The sequence below is a fragment of the Tenrec ecaudatus genome, chromosome 15 (genome assembly GCF_050624435.1).
Source record: "Tenrec ecaudatus isolate mTenEca1 chromosome 15, mTenEca1.hap1, whole genome shotgun sequence".
Classification (NCBI taxonomy): Eukaryota; Metazoa; Chordata; class Mammalia; order Afrosoricida; family Tenrecidae; genus Tenrec; species Tenrec ecaudatus.
In genome coordinates, this window is record NC_134544.1 from 113,725,929 (window position 1) to 113,741,783 (window position 15,855).

The 15,855-nt window shown below is 45.4% G+C and overlaps 1 protein-coding gene across 1 annotated transcript in view; it reads left to right on the forward strand.

Annotated features, from left to right (window-relative positions):
- Window positions 1-268: 268 nt before the first annotated feature.
- Window positions 269-15,855, forward strand: part of HTR2A (5-hydroxytryptamine receptor 2A) — a 101,082-nt gene continuing 85,495 nt past the window's right edge. The window contains exons 1-2 of the mRNA XM_075532908.1: window positions 269-1,447; window positions 4,883-5,083. Of these exons, the coding sequence (XP_075389023.1) occupies window positions 1,051-1,447; window positions 4,883-5,083 (598 nt within the window). The 5' untranslated portion in view covers window positions 269-1,050. The remainder of the gene's footprint in view (window positions 1,448-4,882; window positions 5,084-15,855) is intronic.

The following is a 15,855-nucleotide window of genomic DNA, read 5'->3' on the forward strand; positions in this document are numbered from 1 at the left end:
CCAGTCCACTCCGGGGGAAACCAGGAGTCCCGCGGTGCCCTCGCGAAGGTGTGACTCGGAGGAAGGGCGGCTGGGGACCTATCGCTCCAGGCAAGCGGCCCCGCAGGGGACAGCGGCAGCCCTGCGCGGCCCGGGGCTGCGGGCACCGACCTCCTAGGGCTGAGACTGGCTCCCCGCCCGGTGCCGATCGGGAAGGCAGCAGGACAGACGGCAAATGGCGATGGCTTTGCGCTGGGAGAGGAGGCTCTGCGGCAGCTGAATGAGCGCGAGCCATGCAGCAGCGCGCGCGTGACGCGCGGACCCTCCGCGCCCATGTCACTTCTCCCGTGGGGCTCCGTGCGATTCATCTCTGCCTGGAAGTCAGCCTCGAACAAGATGCGATCGTTTCCATTGGACTTTTCCTTGCGGAAAGTTGTCTGCTAAGAATCGCTGGGGGCGTTTGGAGGTGCTGTTGTGTTTTGTTTTCAAACCTTTCTTTTTCCAAGCAACGTAATACAAGCCGAAATTCCTGAGAGCCGCGGGGACCATTCGGCTCACACAGACTGAGCGCTGTCACCCAAAGTGCACCCATTGCTGTGGGATGAACGCCGGGTGCATGCTAAATTGGGGTGTCTTCCCATGAAAAGGCGACTGCCCTGCCGCTTTGAGCGCTCGCTCTTTCCGTGCCGCCGGGGTTACATTTCTTGGAGCCGGATCGCCAACGGACGGACGAGAAAGAGCTGAAAGAGACGCTTGGTAGTTACCAAACTTGCCTCTGTTTGGGGGCCGGGCTCAGGCTCTTCTTGAACGTTCAAAACTCTGCAGTTTCTATGTCAAAAGTTCCTTCCGCTCTGCTCACCTCGCTCGGGAGGACGCCCCGAGCCAACCGCGCGGGGGTCTCTGCGGACCCGTGTGAGAGCCGGTCCACGTGGAGAAAGAACTTCGCTGTCAGAATGAGAGCGAGAGTCGGCCCCGGGAACCAGAGCGCGGGGACTTAGACATGAGTGGCGATCGGGGCTCAGACTCCCTCCCCTTCTCCAGACTCCATCAGTGACAAGCGCCGACCGAGATATGGAGAGGCTGTGTGAAGAAAATGCTTCCATGAGCTCCACTCTGAACTCCTTCCACCAACTCAATGCTGACACAAGACTCTACGGTAGCAATTTTAACTCGGGAGAAGTGTTTAACTGGACGGTGGACTCTGAAAACCGAACCAACCTTTCCTGTGCAGGCTGCCTCTCGCCACCATGTTACTCCTTACTTCGTGGCCAGGAAAAAAACTGGTCGGCCTTGCTGACAGCTGTAGTGATTGTTCTCACCATCGCTGGGAACATACTCGTCATCATGGCAGTGTCCCTGGAGAAAAAGCTGCAGAACGCCACCAACTACTTCCTGATGTCACTTGCCATCGCCGATATGCTGCTGGGCTTCCTGGTGATGCCCGTGTCCATGTTAACCATCCTGTACGGTGAGTGGCATTAGTCCCCCAGCTCTTTCCACGCCAGCAGTGACTGACTGCCTGTGCATGACTTTAGCCCATCGGGCAGGCAGGGGACGGGCTGTAACTAGAAGGTTTTGTTAGAGACCTTTACTTCTTTAAGCTGCTTCCTGAAATTTGACTCTTACAGTGGGATTTCATGGCTAGAAAAATTACCTGCAGGCAATGTATTCTCAGCGACCATTGGAAGGTTTTGTGATTTAAAGAAGAGGCATTTTTGGTAGAGAGGGAGTTATAAAGTCTGAGGCTTTAAAACATGTACACCTGATGCAGATGTGATCCTAGGGAGTTCCCCAGTGTAGTCCCAAAGCAATAGCTTACCTGGCATTTGAAATCATCTTGACTTCCCCTCCATTATTACTCCCAGGCAAACATTCCAGCTTCCAGGCAAAACTGTTTTATCTTTGTCACACAGTTTTCAGCACTTCTAATGGAGTGATAAAACCTTCCCAATTACTGTGAAGCGTTTGCAAAGAGAAGACCATTTGACGCAATGAGTTTAATGTGAAAATATGCACTGTCCATTAGAATAAATTAAATATTCTACTTTTAATTGTTCTCTGAGAAGCTAATTTGGAAATATGCCTTTGAATTATACCCTCGACTCTTTAAAAATGCATATGCATAAACTCATCCCATCTGGTTTGGAGGAGGATGGAAAACACACGGAAAGAGATTAATCTTGCTTTCTTCTCAACAGAATCTGAAGCAGTCAACCCTCTCAGCAAGTCAGCAAACACTGGGACAGCTTCAGGGGGAACAGCACGTGATAGTCTTTCCATATTCTGCGCCTTACTGCCAGACTTTTCCTTTAAAAAGAGAGTGCTGATATTGCAGGCAGAGGCAGGTAAAGGGAGCCCTCTTCCAGAGTGGTTTTCTGAAGGAGTCTTAGGGACTGAAACGTGTCCACCCAAAGCTGCAAGTGTGAAGGAGGGAGGAGGTGAGCGCGACAGGGAGAGGCCGCCCCTTGGCACAGGATCAGTAACGCCCTTGGGAAGGCCAGGCCCAGCTTGACCCCTCCAGTGGCCCGCATTTGATGAGTGATTTCATTCACCAAAGGCCTGTGCTTTCCCAGACATTGGGAGGTGGCTCTGACCCACCCCCCCACCCCAAACCCTGAACCCCTTGGAGGCAGACCCAGCCGGCGGCGGGAAATGGAAATCCGAGCGGAGCCAGGCAGGTCCGGGAACCAAAACCCCGCATGCCAGGCGGGGCGACACGCCCCCTCCCACCCCCACCCCCATCCGCCCCGGACCAGCCGCGTGGTCGGCGAAGGGTGGCTGAGATGCGAGCGCGGCTCCCAGCGCAGCACCTGCGCCCGGCGTGCGAGCGCCCCCTCGCGGCCGCCGGCCGCCCCGACGCGGGTGCACGGCGGGCCCCGCCCCTCGAGGAGGGTCTGCCCGAGAGGAAGTGCCCCGCCCGCCGCGGAAACCCAGACTGGGGGCGGGGCTTCTTCGCTGCAGAGAGAGCCCCCCTGGGGCCAAGATCAGTTCTGAACAGGCGGGACGCGGCTTCCCTTTGGGCGCTGCAAAGGAAAAGGCTCTCGTTTTAGCTCAAGTTCTTGGCACAGACTCAAGAGTGGGAGGCTGAGGGGATGCCCTGCCCTGGAAATGTCCAAACGCTCCTGGAGGCAGTCGGCATGTAGAGCGCAATTGTTCATTATCGTTTCCGTTCTTTTTTCCACAATCTTCTTGAAGACCCCTCTTATCTAGCAGTATTACTAATTAGATACGGATTAAGGTTTCTTTAAGGCTAATTGCACTTGCCAAAACTAATTGAGGTTTATATAAACGTTTGCCCATTTGAGCCCCCCTGCCAACATAAATTTTGTGTCCTGCCTATGTTAAGACTATCTTCTTCATGAACAAGTGACCCCTACAGTGGTTCTCACACTGGAGTGGCATGGGGAGCTTTGAAAGACCTTGGTGTCCTCAGTTTACCTCCTCATAGCCTCCCGAGTTTCATAGCGACCTCAAAGAACAGCTCTGCTTTAAAGAGGACAGGCTTTAAACAAGAGGCCACATCTCCCCTCCCCCCCCCCCACCAGGACCTGATTGGGGGCTCAAATAGGTTCGCTTAGCAGCAGAGCTCTTTAACCATTGAACAACCTAGGATCCATCCCAACGCGCGTCTAGACACTGGGTTTCCATTGGCCTGGGGGTTAATGTAGTTGCTGAAAGCTTGACCACTGATTCTTAGGGAGCCTGGGTCTGGAAGCAGCAGGCGCACCTGGGGATTTAAAAATGCGCACGCTCTGGGCCACCCCAGACCTCCTAGACCCAGCCTGGAAGTCCTTTTTACCAGAAGCCCTCCAGCTAATTAGAAAGCTTGCTCAAGTAGGAGACCCATTGCCCAGAAATGATAGCATTCTGCTCTTCTTCAAGGCTCTGTTCACGTTTTTCCCACATCCCTGGCATCTGAGTTGAACTGGAAAGCATTATGAGATAATCTTCCTTTTTTCATTTTTCAGACATAGAGCTGTGTTTTCTATCTGGATTAGTTCATCCTTCATTCTGTTTATGGAGAGGCCACACATCTATTGAGAGTGCACAGTGTGCCTTCAGTAGGTGAAGCTGAGCAGTGATAATAGGAGGTGGAGAAATATATATGAATAAGCAAAATTTAAGAGGTGCTTCAATGGAGGAGCTCAAAACACATCCCAATTTCTGACCTAATCCTTTTGTTTGTTTGTTTGTTTGTTTTTTAATGAAGGTAGACTTTGCTAGGCAGGTAAGAGAGAGGAATGCTTAAGTGGTAACATTCTGTGTTAAAGCCACCACAAGGACGGAATTTCAGCCTCTCGACACATTCCCACCTTCCCCAGCTCAAGGACTTCCTATGTGTGCAGAGTTAGACTTCTTAGGGGTTCTCAAGATTGTGTCCTTTCAGAGACCGATCCCCAAGCCTTGCTTTCAACGTACCTCTGGGTGGGTTTAAACTGCTAACCTTGTGGAAAGTCTCAAAAACTCACTGCCATTGAGTAGACTCTGACTCGTAGTGACTGTACAGGGCAGAGTGTAATGGCCCCCGTGGGTTTCTGAGACTGTAACTCTTTACAGGAGTAGAAAGGCTCATCTTTCTCCTACAAAGGGACTGGTGGTTTCAAACTGCTAACCTTGCAATCAGTGGCCCAACAAGTGACCCACTACGCCACCAGGGCTGGTCCACAGTTAATTGATTGCACACTCAAGGCTGCCAGGAGTCAGTACTGACTGCATGGCAATAACTTTGGTTTGGGTTTTTAACCTTCATCACCCAGTGCAATCTTAGTGTCGTTCAGTGGAGTGGTTACTCGGCTGTTGTTCAAACTTTGAAAACATCTGTGACCTACTGCCACCTGCACAAGATAGAAACAGCTGTCGGAGGATATGAGCTCCACCCTGACGTAAACCTTCTGCCTAGCAGGGTACCAGTGGCCTCTGCCAAGCAAGCTCTGCGCAGTCTGGATCTACCTGGATGTGCTCTTCTCCACGGCCTCTATCATGCACCTGTGTGCCATCTCGCTGGACCGCTATGTGGCCATCCAGAACCCCATCCATCACAGCCGTTTCAACTCCAGAACAAAAGCCTTTCTGAAAATAATTGCCGTTTGGACCATATCAGTAGGTGAGTCAGAACCCTATTTCTGAGTTTTATTTGAAATGAGTTTCTTACTTTCCACGGACACGTGTTCTTCTATGTGTCGTGTTAACTCCTGACATCCAAACCACACCTTTTCCTCACTCATCAGCTATTTTTTACCTGACGTTTCACATTTGCAATTACAGTTTTAAGAATTTTCTAGCGTAGCTCCTTTGTGCATTCGTAGTATATGGCTGGCAGTAACCAATGCCGAGGTGTGACATGAGGGGCATTGTGCAGTGAAGGGTAAGGCGATTGTGTGACCTTGGCTGGGCTGTGATTCTCAGTGGTTTGAAGGGTATGTCCTGATGTCAGTTGGCAGGTCTCTATGTCCTGGCCTTCCATTGTGTGGAAGTCTGATGTCCTGGCCTTCCATTTTGTGATCTAATGTGGTCCTCCTCCATTATTGCTTAATACCAATTTTCACAAAATACTCTGGCCTTTGGAATCAAATCAGGTCAGTAAGTGAATAGGTGACTAGTGTTTGGGGTTTTTTGCGAGCTATATTACACTGTAGTAGTTACCAGATTCTCTTGAGGAAAGAAAATGTGCTTATGTCACTGGCTTACAGCATTTCTACAGCTTCACACAAAAGAGAATGCATAGACTTCTCTGCTCAGGGAGTCACGACTCTGACTCAGCGACCCTGCTGGACAAAGTCCAATGGCCCCTGGAGGTTTCAGAGGCTGTCAATCTTTGGGGGAGCAGAAAGCCTCCTCTTTGTCCTGTGAAGTTGGTGATGAGTTTGAACTGCTGACCGTGTGGCCCAATGTATAACCCAGGATACCACCAGCACTCCTTTATATACACACCAACAGAGACCAAATTCTGGAGAATGTTTCCATAGTTACTGCCTAGGGCAGTGGTTCTCAACCTTCCTAACGCCGCGACCCTTTAATACAGTCCCTCGTGTTGTAGTGAGCCCCAACTATAAAATTGTTTTCATTGATACTTCATCACTGTCATTTTGCTACTGTTGTCAATCGGGCCACCCCTGTGAAAGGGTCGTTCAACCCCCCAAAGGGGTCTCCGCCCACAGGTCGAGAATTGCCGATCTAGGGCATTTTGCTCATTTTCTGCTTCTGAACTATGTACTTTACATTCTGGGTTCTCTCATGGAGTCCAGCCTTTTGAAAGCATAAGGTCTGTGGTCAGTATGAGGGTGGACCAGTCCCCCTCCATGCAGTTCCGACTCCTAGCAACCCCATGTGTGTTAGAACATAGCGGTGCCCCACAGGATCTTCAAGGGCTGGCATGTCAGAATAGACCCTTGGGGCTTTCTGCCAAGACACATCAGAGCGGGCTCACAGCCCAGTAGTTCAGCTAAGACCCCGTGCATTAAGCATCGGCCCTGCTCGGAGGATGCTGTTGCTAGGTGTCCGGTGTCATCAAGTTGGCTCTGGCACATGGCACCCTTCTATAGGATCTTACAGATAATCCAACACAGGGCTGCCCTGTGGTTTTCTGGCAGCTAATAGTTCCTAAAGGTTTGTCCAAAGTAGCTTTTCTGTGGTTGCATCTACGGGGCAATCTGGTTGGTTGCTTGGTTGCTTGGTTGCTTGGTTGCTTGGTTGCTTGGTTGCTTGGTTTCTTTAACACGAACTTAGTCATTTTTCTCACAGCCCTGTTAGTGTTGTTGTTCAGCCTGCTGAACTGATCATGATGCACGGCCGTCCTGGGTGATATCGGAGAACCTCCCCCAGGGGTGTCTAGGCTGTGGTCTTCGTAGGCACAGATCACTGGGTGGGCAGGTTCAAACTGCCCACCGGAAGGTCAGCTGCCAAGCGCTTCACTGGTGCACCACCAGGGCTCCTTCTCATGGTCCTGTCAACTCCTGGGCCATGGCCCTGTCAACTCCTACAGACTCAGATGCCAGGCCTCCCGGGCCAGAAGAACCAAGACCAAGTGAGGCTAGAGCAGGGTGGGAGAGTTTGCTCAGGGTGAGGCACATCAGCCAGCTCAGGACCTCGGCAGCCCTTCCTTCTGTGAGGACACCACACGCCAGAGGATTTCGAGCCAGTTGTGTTGGAGGGATTTCCCACATTTACTTCTGGCTGTTATTGATATTCTGTCACCCGCTCAACATCATGGAAATCCTTGGTGGTGGAAGAAAGGGGGCAGCTTACCCACGCAGCTCAGTCAATTGCCCCTGTCACCTCAGCAGGTCTGCTTTGTAAACAAAGATTCCCTAAAAGGTGTTTAAAAGTTGCAGAGCAATGCAGCTAGAAATACTGCATCGGCTTCAACTCAGATGGGAGCCACTAACAGCTGGCATGAGCGACTATAGGATTTGATGACATGCTTAGAATCAGGCGTCTTTTAGTCTACCCGCAGCTTGGTAATAAGAATAATCCAAGGGAATAAATACAAATACAATATGGAAGTGTCTTGCCTTGTTTAAATTCCTATCATTTGCTTTGTTACTGAACCTATAAACTGAACAGTAGATAGACCTATTTGGCAGATTGAGGAAACGGAGGTTGAAAAAAGTATTTGAGGAGCTAACAAGGAACAGAGCAGTTTCGTTTTATTATGATGAGCCTACACACAAATTACTCATTTGTGATTTTCAAGTTTTGAAAAGCATCTGCTCAATGTCCTACTTTGACCTTCACATTGCAGCTTGAGAATGGAACAGAAAAGTTGTGTGCTGGTTTGCTTTTTTTTCCTTAGTTGGTAGACCAGGGAACTGGGCATCGTTTGGGGGATTTGCTGGGTTTCATCTTCCATCAGCAGCAGGACCGGGACTGTAACTCAGAGCAGCAAGCCCGGCTCTTCCTAGCCGAGGGAACCACCTCCTTTCAAAATCACTTGTGCCTCAAGAAAATGCTTATGCCTGGTCAACCTGGTCAACCGAGAGGCAGCAAATAGATGGCCCTCAATCGCAGCTGTGCAAATGAACTCCTAGAGAGCATTCTGATTTTCTTGGTCCTTGGTGAGGTCGTAAGGTGCGGCCCGGGTTCCCTATGATTGGCAAAAGAAGACCAAGGATAATACATATGAAAAAACCAATCCGTTGGCAGATATACTCTAGGCATGCCCCGTACACCAGCCTGTCGGTAAGACATTGTATACCGCCTTTGCCATCAAGTCAATTCCAACTCAGGACAACCCACACTGACAAAGGCTAAGTGCTCCATGAGGTTTCCTTGGACATGAGATTAACAGAGCACGTTGTTCTGTTGCAGTACCTTGGGTTTGAATCACCGACTTCAAGGTTAGACGTCACACTCCAACAGTGTGTGCCACCTGGGGACATTTCATCCAGTGCCCTGGTAACACAGCTAAGTGCCTGGGCTCTCAACGGAAAGATTGGAGACTTTAACTCCTCTCCAAAGGCCTAAGATGAAGCACTTGACTGTTATAATGCCCCACCTTGTGGGGGTTGTTAGGTTGAGTCAACTCTGGTCCATAGTGACCCCAAACAGCACCAAAGGAAACACTGCCCAGTCCTGTACCCTCCTCAGAATTGCTGTTGTGCAGACGCCCATTGGTGTAGTCACTGGGTCAATGCACAGCATCACTGGACCTCCTCTTTTCCCACAATCCTCTACTCTGCCAAGCATGATGTCCTTTTCCAGGAACGAGGCTCTCCTAAAAATGTTCCCCAAGTATGTGGTTGAGCAGGTAGCTGTCTTCCAAATTCCTGGTGCATAGACATACGTGTCCTTCTAGCGCTGTATCAGTTGGTTAAAATATTTCAACTGCTATTGCACCAATTCCTGTCTTGTTTGCTTAGAACAAAATGATTTTTGTTAAACAAATAAGATGAAGTCTTATCACCCTCACTTATAAGGAGCATTCTGGCTGTACATTCCCCAAGAAAGACGTTTTGTGCTCCTGGCAGCCCATCGGACTTTCAATATTCTTTGCCAACGCCATATTTCTGATGCATCAATTCGTCTGTAGTCTTCTTTATTGATTGTCCCACTTCTTGCAAACATCTGAACCAACTGAAGACAGCACAGCTTAGATCAGGCAACTTAGCCCTCCAAGTAACACCTTTGCTCTCAGACACTTTAAATAGATCCCGCGCAGCAGATTTCCCCAACGCAATGCCATTTAATTTCTCAACTGCTGCTTTCTTGTGCAGTGGTTGTAGGCCCAAGCAAAACGAAGCCTTTGACAACCTTGATCTGTCCTCGGGCTGCTGTCTGTTGATCTAGTTTGTGATGATTGGGTTTTCTTTACATTGGGTTGTAATCCATACTCAAGGCTCCAGTCCTTGATCTTCATCAGTCCATTCTTCAAGTTCTCCTCACATCAATAAGCAAGGTTGTGTTAACTGAATATCCAAAGTTCTTAGTAGGCTTTCCTCCAATCCTGTTGCCATGTACTTCTTCAGAAAGCTCAGCATCTCATATTATTTGCTCAGAATACACACTGAATAGGTACAGTAAAAGGACACACGCCTTTCCTGATTTTATATCTGTAGCACTCCCTTGTTCTGTTCAAGCATCTGCTTCTATATACAGGTTCAGCATGTGCTCTGGAATTCCCATTCTTCTCAGCATTGTCCATAGTTTGTTATGATTCACCCAATTGAATGCCTTTGCACGGTCAATTAAACACAAGAAGACATCTTTCTGATGTTTGCTGGCTTCAGCCAAGAGCCATCTGACATCAACAATGATATTCCTCATTGTGAATTTAGTTTGAATTTCTGGCAGCTCCCTGTTGATGTACTGCTACAACAATTCTTTAATGAACTCCAGTAAGATTTTACTTTCCTATGTTATTAATGATTTTGTTTAATAATTTCCACATGACGTATTCACTGGGTACAATATGGATATTTCCAGTTGGTTAACCAGGTAGCTGTCTTCCAAATAGCTTGGCATAGACCAGTGTGTTTTTAGTGCTGTATCGGTTGGTTAAAATATTTCAACTGATATTGAATCAATTCCTAGACTTGTTTTTTGTTAATATCTTCAGTAAAGCTTAGATTTCTTCCCTCGGTATTATTGGTCTTGCTCATACGCTACTTCTAAAACAGTTGAATGCTCACCAATTCTTTTTAGTATGATGACCCCATGTATTCCTTCTCTTGTCTTGTTGTAATTAGTTTTATTGAGCTATAAGCAGCACATCATACAATTCAATAGTTCAATCATATTAAGAAGGGTTGTATAATAATCACCACAATTAACTTTGGAACATGGTCTTCCTTCTCGGACCCGTTTGTGTTGACTTGCCATTTCCCCCACTCTCTCTTTTCATGCCCCCGGGTAATTATTATATTTGTTACTGTCTTCAAACATCTTGGCTTCTCTCTACAGAAAAACACACAAATGACAAACAAGGACAAAGAACAGAAAAGAGAAGGAGGAGAGGGATGAGGAAGAAAACCCAGCAACAGTGATCATATAAAACAGTGACAGACCTCAATCTAAAGAGAAGCAAATGAAATTAGGCGTTTAGGATAAATTGAAATGAGTCCAAAGCAAGATTCATTATCTTTTGATGCTTCCTGTATCATTCAATTTTTTTGCCCATAAAATCTCCATATTTAAGATTGAGGCTTGAAATTTTATATACCGTTCTTTCAGCTTGAGATATGTTTTTCCCTCTTGGTTTACTAACTCCAGGTCTTTTCACACTTCATTATAATTCTTAATCTTCTTAAGCTCCCTTGAAGTTTTCTGTTCAGCTCCTTTGTTTTATCATTTTTTCCATTTCCGTGAGCTACCCTTTGTTCAAGAGGAAGCCTCCAGGTCTCTTTTGATATCCTGTTTGATCTTTTCTTTCTGTTTTTATATTTTAATTACCTTTAACTTTCTTCATGGATGATATTCTTGATGTCCTCCCACAGCTCATCAGGTCTTCTGTCATTAGTGTTCAATGCCTCAAACCTATTATTGAGCTTTTCTCTAATTCAGGTGGGAGATACTCAAGGTCGTATTTTTGCTCCCATGAATTTCTTTTAAGTTTCATCCATCTAAACTTGCATATGAGCAATTAAGAGTTTGTTTTACAGTTGACCCCTGGCCTTATTTTGAATGATGACATTGAGCTTCCCCATAGATGTAGTCAATTTGATTCCTGTGTGTTGCACCTGGTCCCCATGTATTCTTAGTTAGCTAAGTGCCATTGAGTCTGATCTGACTCATAGTGACCTTATGCACAGCAGTTTATTTTGTTGGACAAAGGTATTGCAGTGTTGAAGTCATCGATCTCTTATATGATCTCCAGTTTTATTTCAATCACCAAGACAATATTTTCCAACTATATTCAGTTTGATATTTTAATCATTAGCAATCACCGATGCATATTGATTGGATGTTTGATCAGTTTCAGACTGAAGAAGATGGTAGGGTTCCTCGGTTTCTTCCTCGTTGGCTTTAGTGGTATGCATACATTTAGATCATAGCTGCACTACCTGGACTTCCCTATGGTTGAATAGGTATCAGCCTATCACCAACAGCCTTACACATCAAAACAGATCTTGAAAAGCTCTTTTTGATAGTACATGCTATGCTGGCCCTCTTGAGTTTGTCATGCCTGGCATAGCACGTCATATTATTTTCTAACTCAAAATGACCAATATAGCATACTAATAGCTAGGATATGTTTCATTTAATTTTTTGACATCTTCTAATTTTCCTTGATTCATACTTCACATTCCATGTTCCAAGCATTGATATATACTTGCAACTGCTTCTTCTTATTTTGAGTAGTGCCTTCGGCAAATGAAGGTCCCAAAGCTTAGTTCCATCCGCATGAAGATGACCTCCTCTTTGAAGAGGCAACTCTTTCCCAGGTTGTATTGTGAGTGCCATCCAACATAAAGGGTCGATCCTTCAGCACCATATCAGATAATATCCCACTGCTATTCTTAAGATTTTCAGGGGCTTATTAATCAGAAGCGGACTGCCTATTCCTTCCTAGTCTGTTCTGAGTCTAGAAGCTCATTGAAATGCATTCACCATGGGTGACCAATAGTATTGAAATACTGGTGGCATCACGTCTAGCAAACGGCAACATGCAAACCACCACAGTATGACAAACGGGCAGGCAAGGAGTGCTTGCTCTTATTGGGTACCCTGAAGTCACTGCTGCCTCATAGTGACCCTATATACGGCAGAACAGAGCACTGCCCGTCCTGCCTCATGCTCACAATGGCCTCTGTGTCTGTGCGCCTACTACAGATCCAGCAGCAGGCCAAGTGTTTGACCGAAGCTGCTACAGACATGTAAGCTTACAGGGGATGCATTGCTCATCACCAAGATTCACCCAGGTCAGTCAGTCCTGCTCCAAATCTCATGCCCTTTTTACTACGTTACCTGCCCAATAAGACATCCGCCTCCCTGATCTTCTGGTTGTCAACCAGGAGACTGGCAGATAAGAATGTCTGTGGATGGGTTAGGCAGGTGTTCTCATTCATGCAATGGGCTAAGAGACTTTCATTGAGCACTGTCTTTGTTGTCTAGTGCTGCTGCAGGAGAACTACCACAGGGATTGATTTTCTTCCCATTTGGCAAGTTCACAGTCTGTATTCAGGGTGCCGCCTCCAGTGAAAGACTCTCTTTCTGAGGGCTCTGGGTGAAGGTGTTCAAATCTCTTCAGTTTCCGTTTCCTGGTTCCTTCTTCACAGCATGGCAGTAGCTATCTTCTCTCCTCTTTGCTTGCTTGCCTGGGTGCCTGCTCAGTTGGTTTGTTCCTATCTCAGGAGAGATTTACTTAAGATGCATTCAATACTAATACTGCCCAATATAACCTTAATTAGAACTATAACCATTGGTAGGGAGGATAGAACTTATAACATATATTTTGAGCAAACACAATTCACTCCATAACAATGATCTACTATGTTTTGGGCACCGAATATACACGGATAAATAAGATCAAATATTTATTCAATGATCTCACAAGGAATGTAAGAAAATATAAGAAAAACGAAACATATACAGCCTCATCCCCCACCCTACCTAAAAAAGAAGACGGGATTGCGGTGGGTGCTTTCATAGTGCACGCAGTGGTGTCACGCGGGAAGGTCCTCTCTGGTCACAGAGAACTTTTTCTTAGAAGTAGTTTCACTCCAATCTTGTTTTTTTGTGATGACTGATTTGAGAAAACAACATGCAGCTGTGAAATTTTGTTTCCTGCTCTGGAAAAATGCAGCAGAAATTGTTGTGATGGTGAATGCGGCCTTATAAGGACAACACTGTGGGGACACTCGAGTGTGCAAGTGGTTTTCTCATTTCAAAAAGGTGAAATGTCAATAATGACAAACCTCTTTCTGGACATCGTCAATTCCCCAAACAGACGCAAATGTTGGCTCAAAATGCATTTGGAATTTACTCCCCCACATCAGACTGTTAATCATGCTTTCTGAAGGTTCTGGAAAGATTGCATAACAATGTGCAACCAAAACAAAGACCTGATTTGTGGCCGGCAGGGGACTGGTTTTGCCACCACAACAATGCACCTGCTCCTGTAGCCATCTCAGTGTGCCAGTTTTAGGCCAAAAAAAACCCAGCATGCCTCTCTTGCTCCAATATCTGACTTCGCTCCACGCATCTTCTTTTTGCTTCACCAAATGAAGAGGAACATGAAAGGACAGCAAAATTCAATGACGTGGAAGAGGTGAAGAAAACAGCAAGGGCGGTGCTGTCAGTCATCCAGATGAGTCTGAAAAGTGTTTTCAAGAATGGAATCACAGATTTGAGAAAAAAAAACATTAAGTGTAATGGAGGGTGCTGGAAGGTAATAAGGCTGTTTTCAAATCACAGCTTTGAAAAAAATCTGATGTATTTTCAGTACTTCCTCATAGAGCTAGCTCTCTACCAGAAGTCTCAGTGGTCTGTGGCAGGGAATAAATATAAAAAAGAAAAATTTAATTCTAAATAAATAACTGAAAAAACTTAGTATAAAGATAAGAGTAGGGGTCCACACATACATGTATGGGTTTTTGCCAATCAGCTGTGCTTAACTATGGTTCTGCTTCCAGTGGGTGGAGTCAAACAAGTTCTCCCAGTGTCATTAGGGGGCTTCCAAAGTAATATATGTTTTGTGTTACGGGGAAAAAAGAAATTTTAGGTAAGATCTAATATCCATTTTTTTAAAACATTTTATTAGGGACTCATACAACTCTTATCACAATCCATACATATACATACATCAATTGTGTAAAGCACATCTGTACATTCTTTGCCCTCATCATTTCCAAAGCATTTGCTCTCCACTTAAGTCCCTGGCATCAGCTCCTCTTTTTTCCGCTCCCTCCCCTCTCCCCCTCCCTCATCACACCTTGATAATTTATAAATTATTATTTTGTTATATCTTGTCCTATTTAACAAAATTCAAATGGACGTCTTCTCAAGTCATGGAAACTTTGCAAAAAAAAAAATGTTAGTATTGAGAAGGATATGTCAAAAATAATAGCTTCCCATTTTGTTGTTTTTGCTTTAAAAAAAGTTTCTCTAATTTTGTAACAATACTTTTTTTTAAACTTACCCTAATATTCTCCTGAAGTTCCTTTGAGTGTTACTATTTCCACTGCTATTTTGTCAGTGGGTTTGGGGTTTTTTTGTTTGTATTTTAATTTAGACTTAAGTACAACTGAAATTATTTTTAATATGGTCTTACTTGTTTTATGCTGCCAATCAGTAAAGTATTTTTGTCATCTATTGATATTATAAGTGCATTCCCTTTAGTTGCCTGATATATTCCATCAAAATATTGAACTGCCCTGCAATCCTGGGAAAAATCCATAAATGAAAATTTGGATGATTTTGTTGGTTGGTATTAGTTGGTTCATTGTTCCTAAGTTTCTTTTGCTAACTTCATTAACTGAATTTGGGAGGTTCTAGGTTTTCCCCATGACCTAAAATGTCTATGCCCCTGCATGGCATAAATCCTTCAACTACTAACATACAGGTTGGAGGGACGACCCACCTCGCGGTGCTGCTGTTAGAGAGCCCTGGCCATGAAACCCCTGAGGGAACTCCTGGATGACAAATCGAACAGCTGTACATGGGAGTAGACTCCGGGACAATGGATATGGTCTTTCCCTGTGGACCGGAGCGAGTTGATTTCAGGGGAGGGGAAATGATATGCTCTTGTAAGGCAATGTATACCTCAATTCTAAATTTCTCTCTTTCTGGTAACTTTGTACCTTAAATTACATATACAAACTCTTCACTGGTTATTAAGCAGTCTACACTCTCTTGTTCTCTGTTTAATAGCAGCAGACAATTTTCGATCATTGTCTCTTCTATGGATTGTTTTATTATTATTTAATGTTTAACTTTATCTCCCATGATGCTTCATGCCTTAAACTCTACTTCATCTGGTATTAGTATAATTTTCATTTGGTTACCAGTTTTCATTTGGTTACCAGTTTCAGAAGAAATCTTATTTCATCCAATTATTTGAAAATTTCTGTGACTTTATGCCTAACTTGTGTGCTTCTACTATGAGAGTTCTGGAACTGCTAGTTTGGTGCAGATGCTTCTGAAAGTGCCCCCCATGATTTCCTGAGGACCATGAAGATCAGACTAAGGTTTTTTTGATGTCACAATTTTGGGGTTGATGGTGGAAATACATGGTTCAGAATTCAAATACTGTCATTTTCTATTTCTAGGTGTTACAGCATGGGTAACTAAGTCTATGTTCTGCACTGGATCTGTAGAGGGTGTAATACTATAAACAAATAGGTTGTTTCAAAGGTTAATGTACAGCTTCCGCTATATATCCAGCAGCAGATCCAAGATTTCCCAGGGCCGCAGTGTTAATGGCACAACATAAGCTAATTA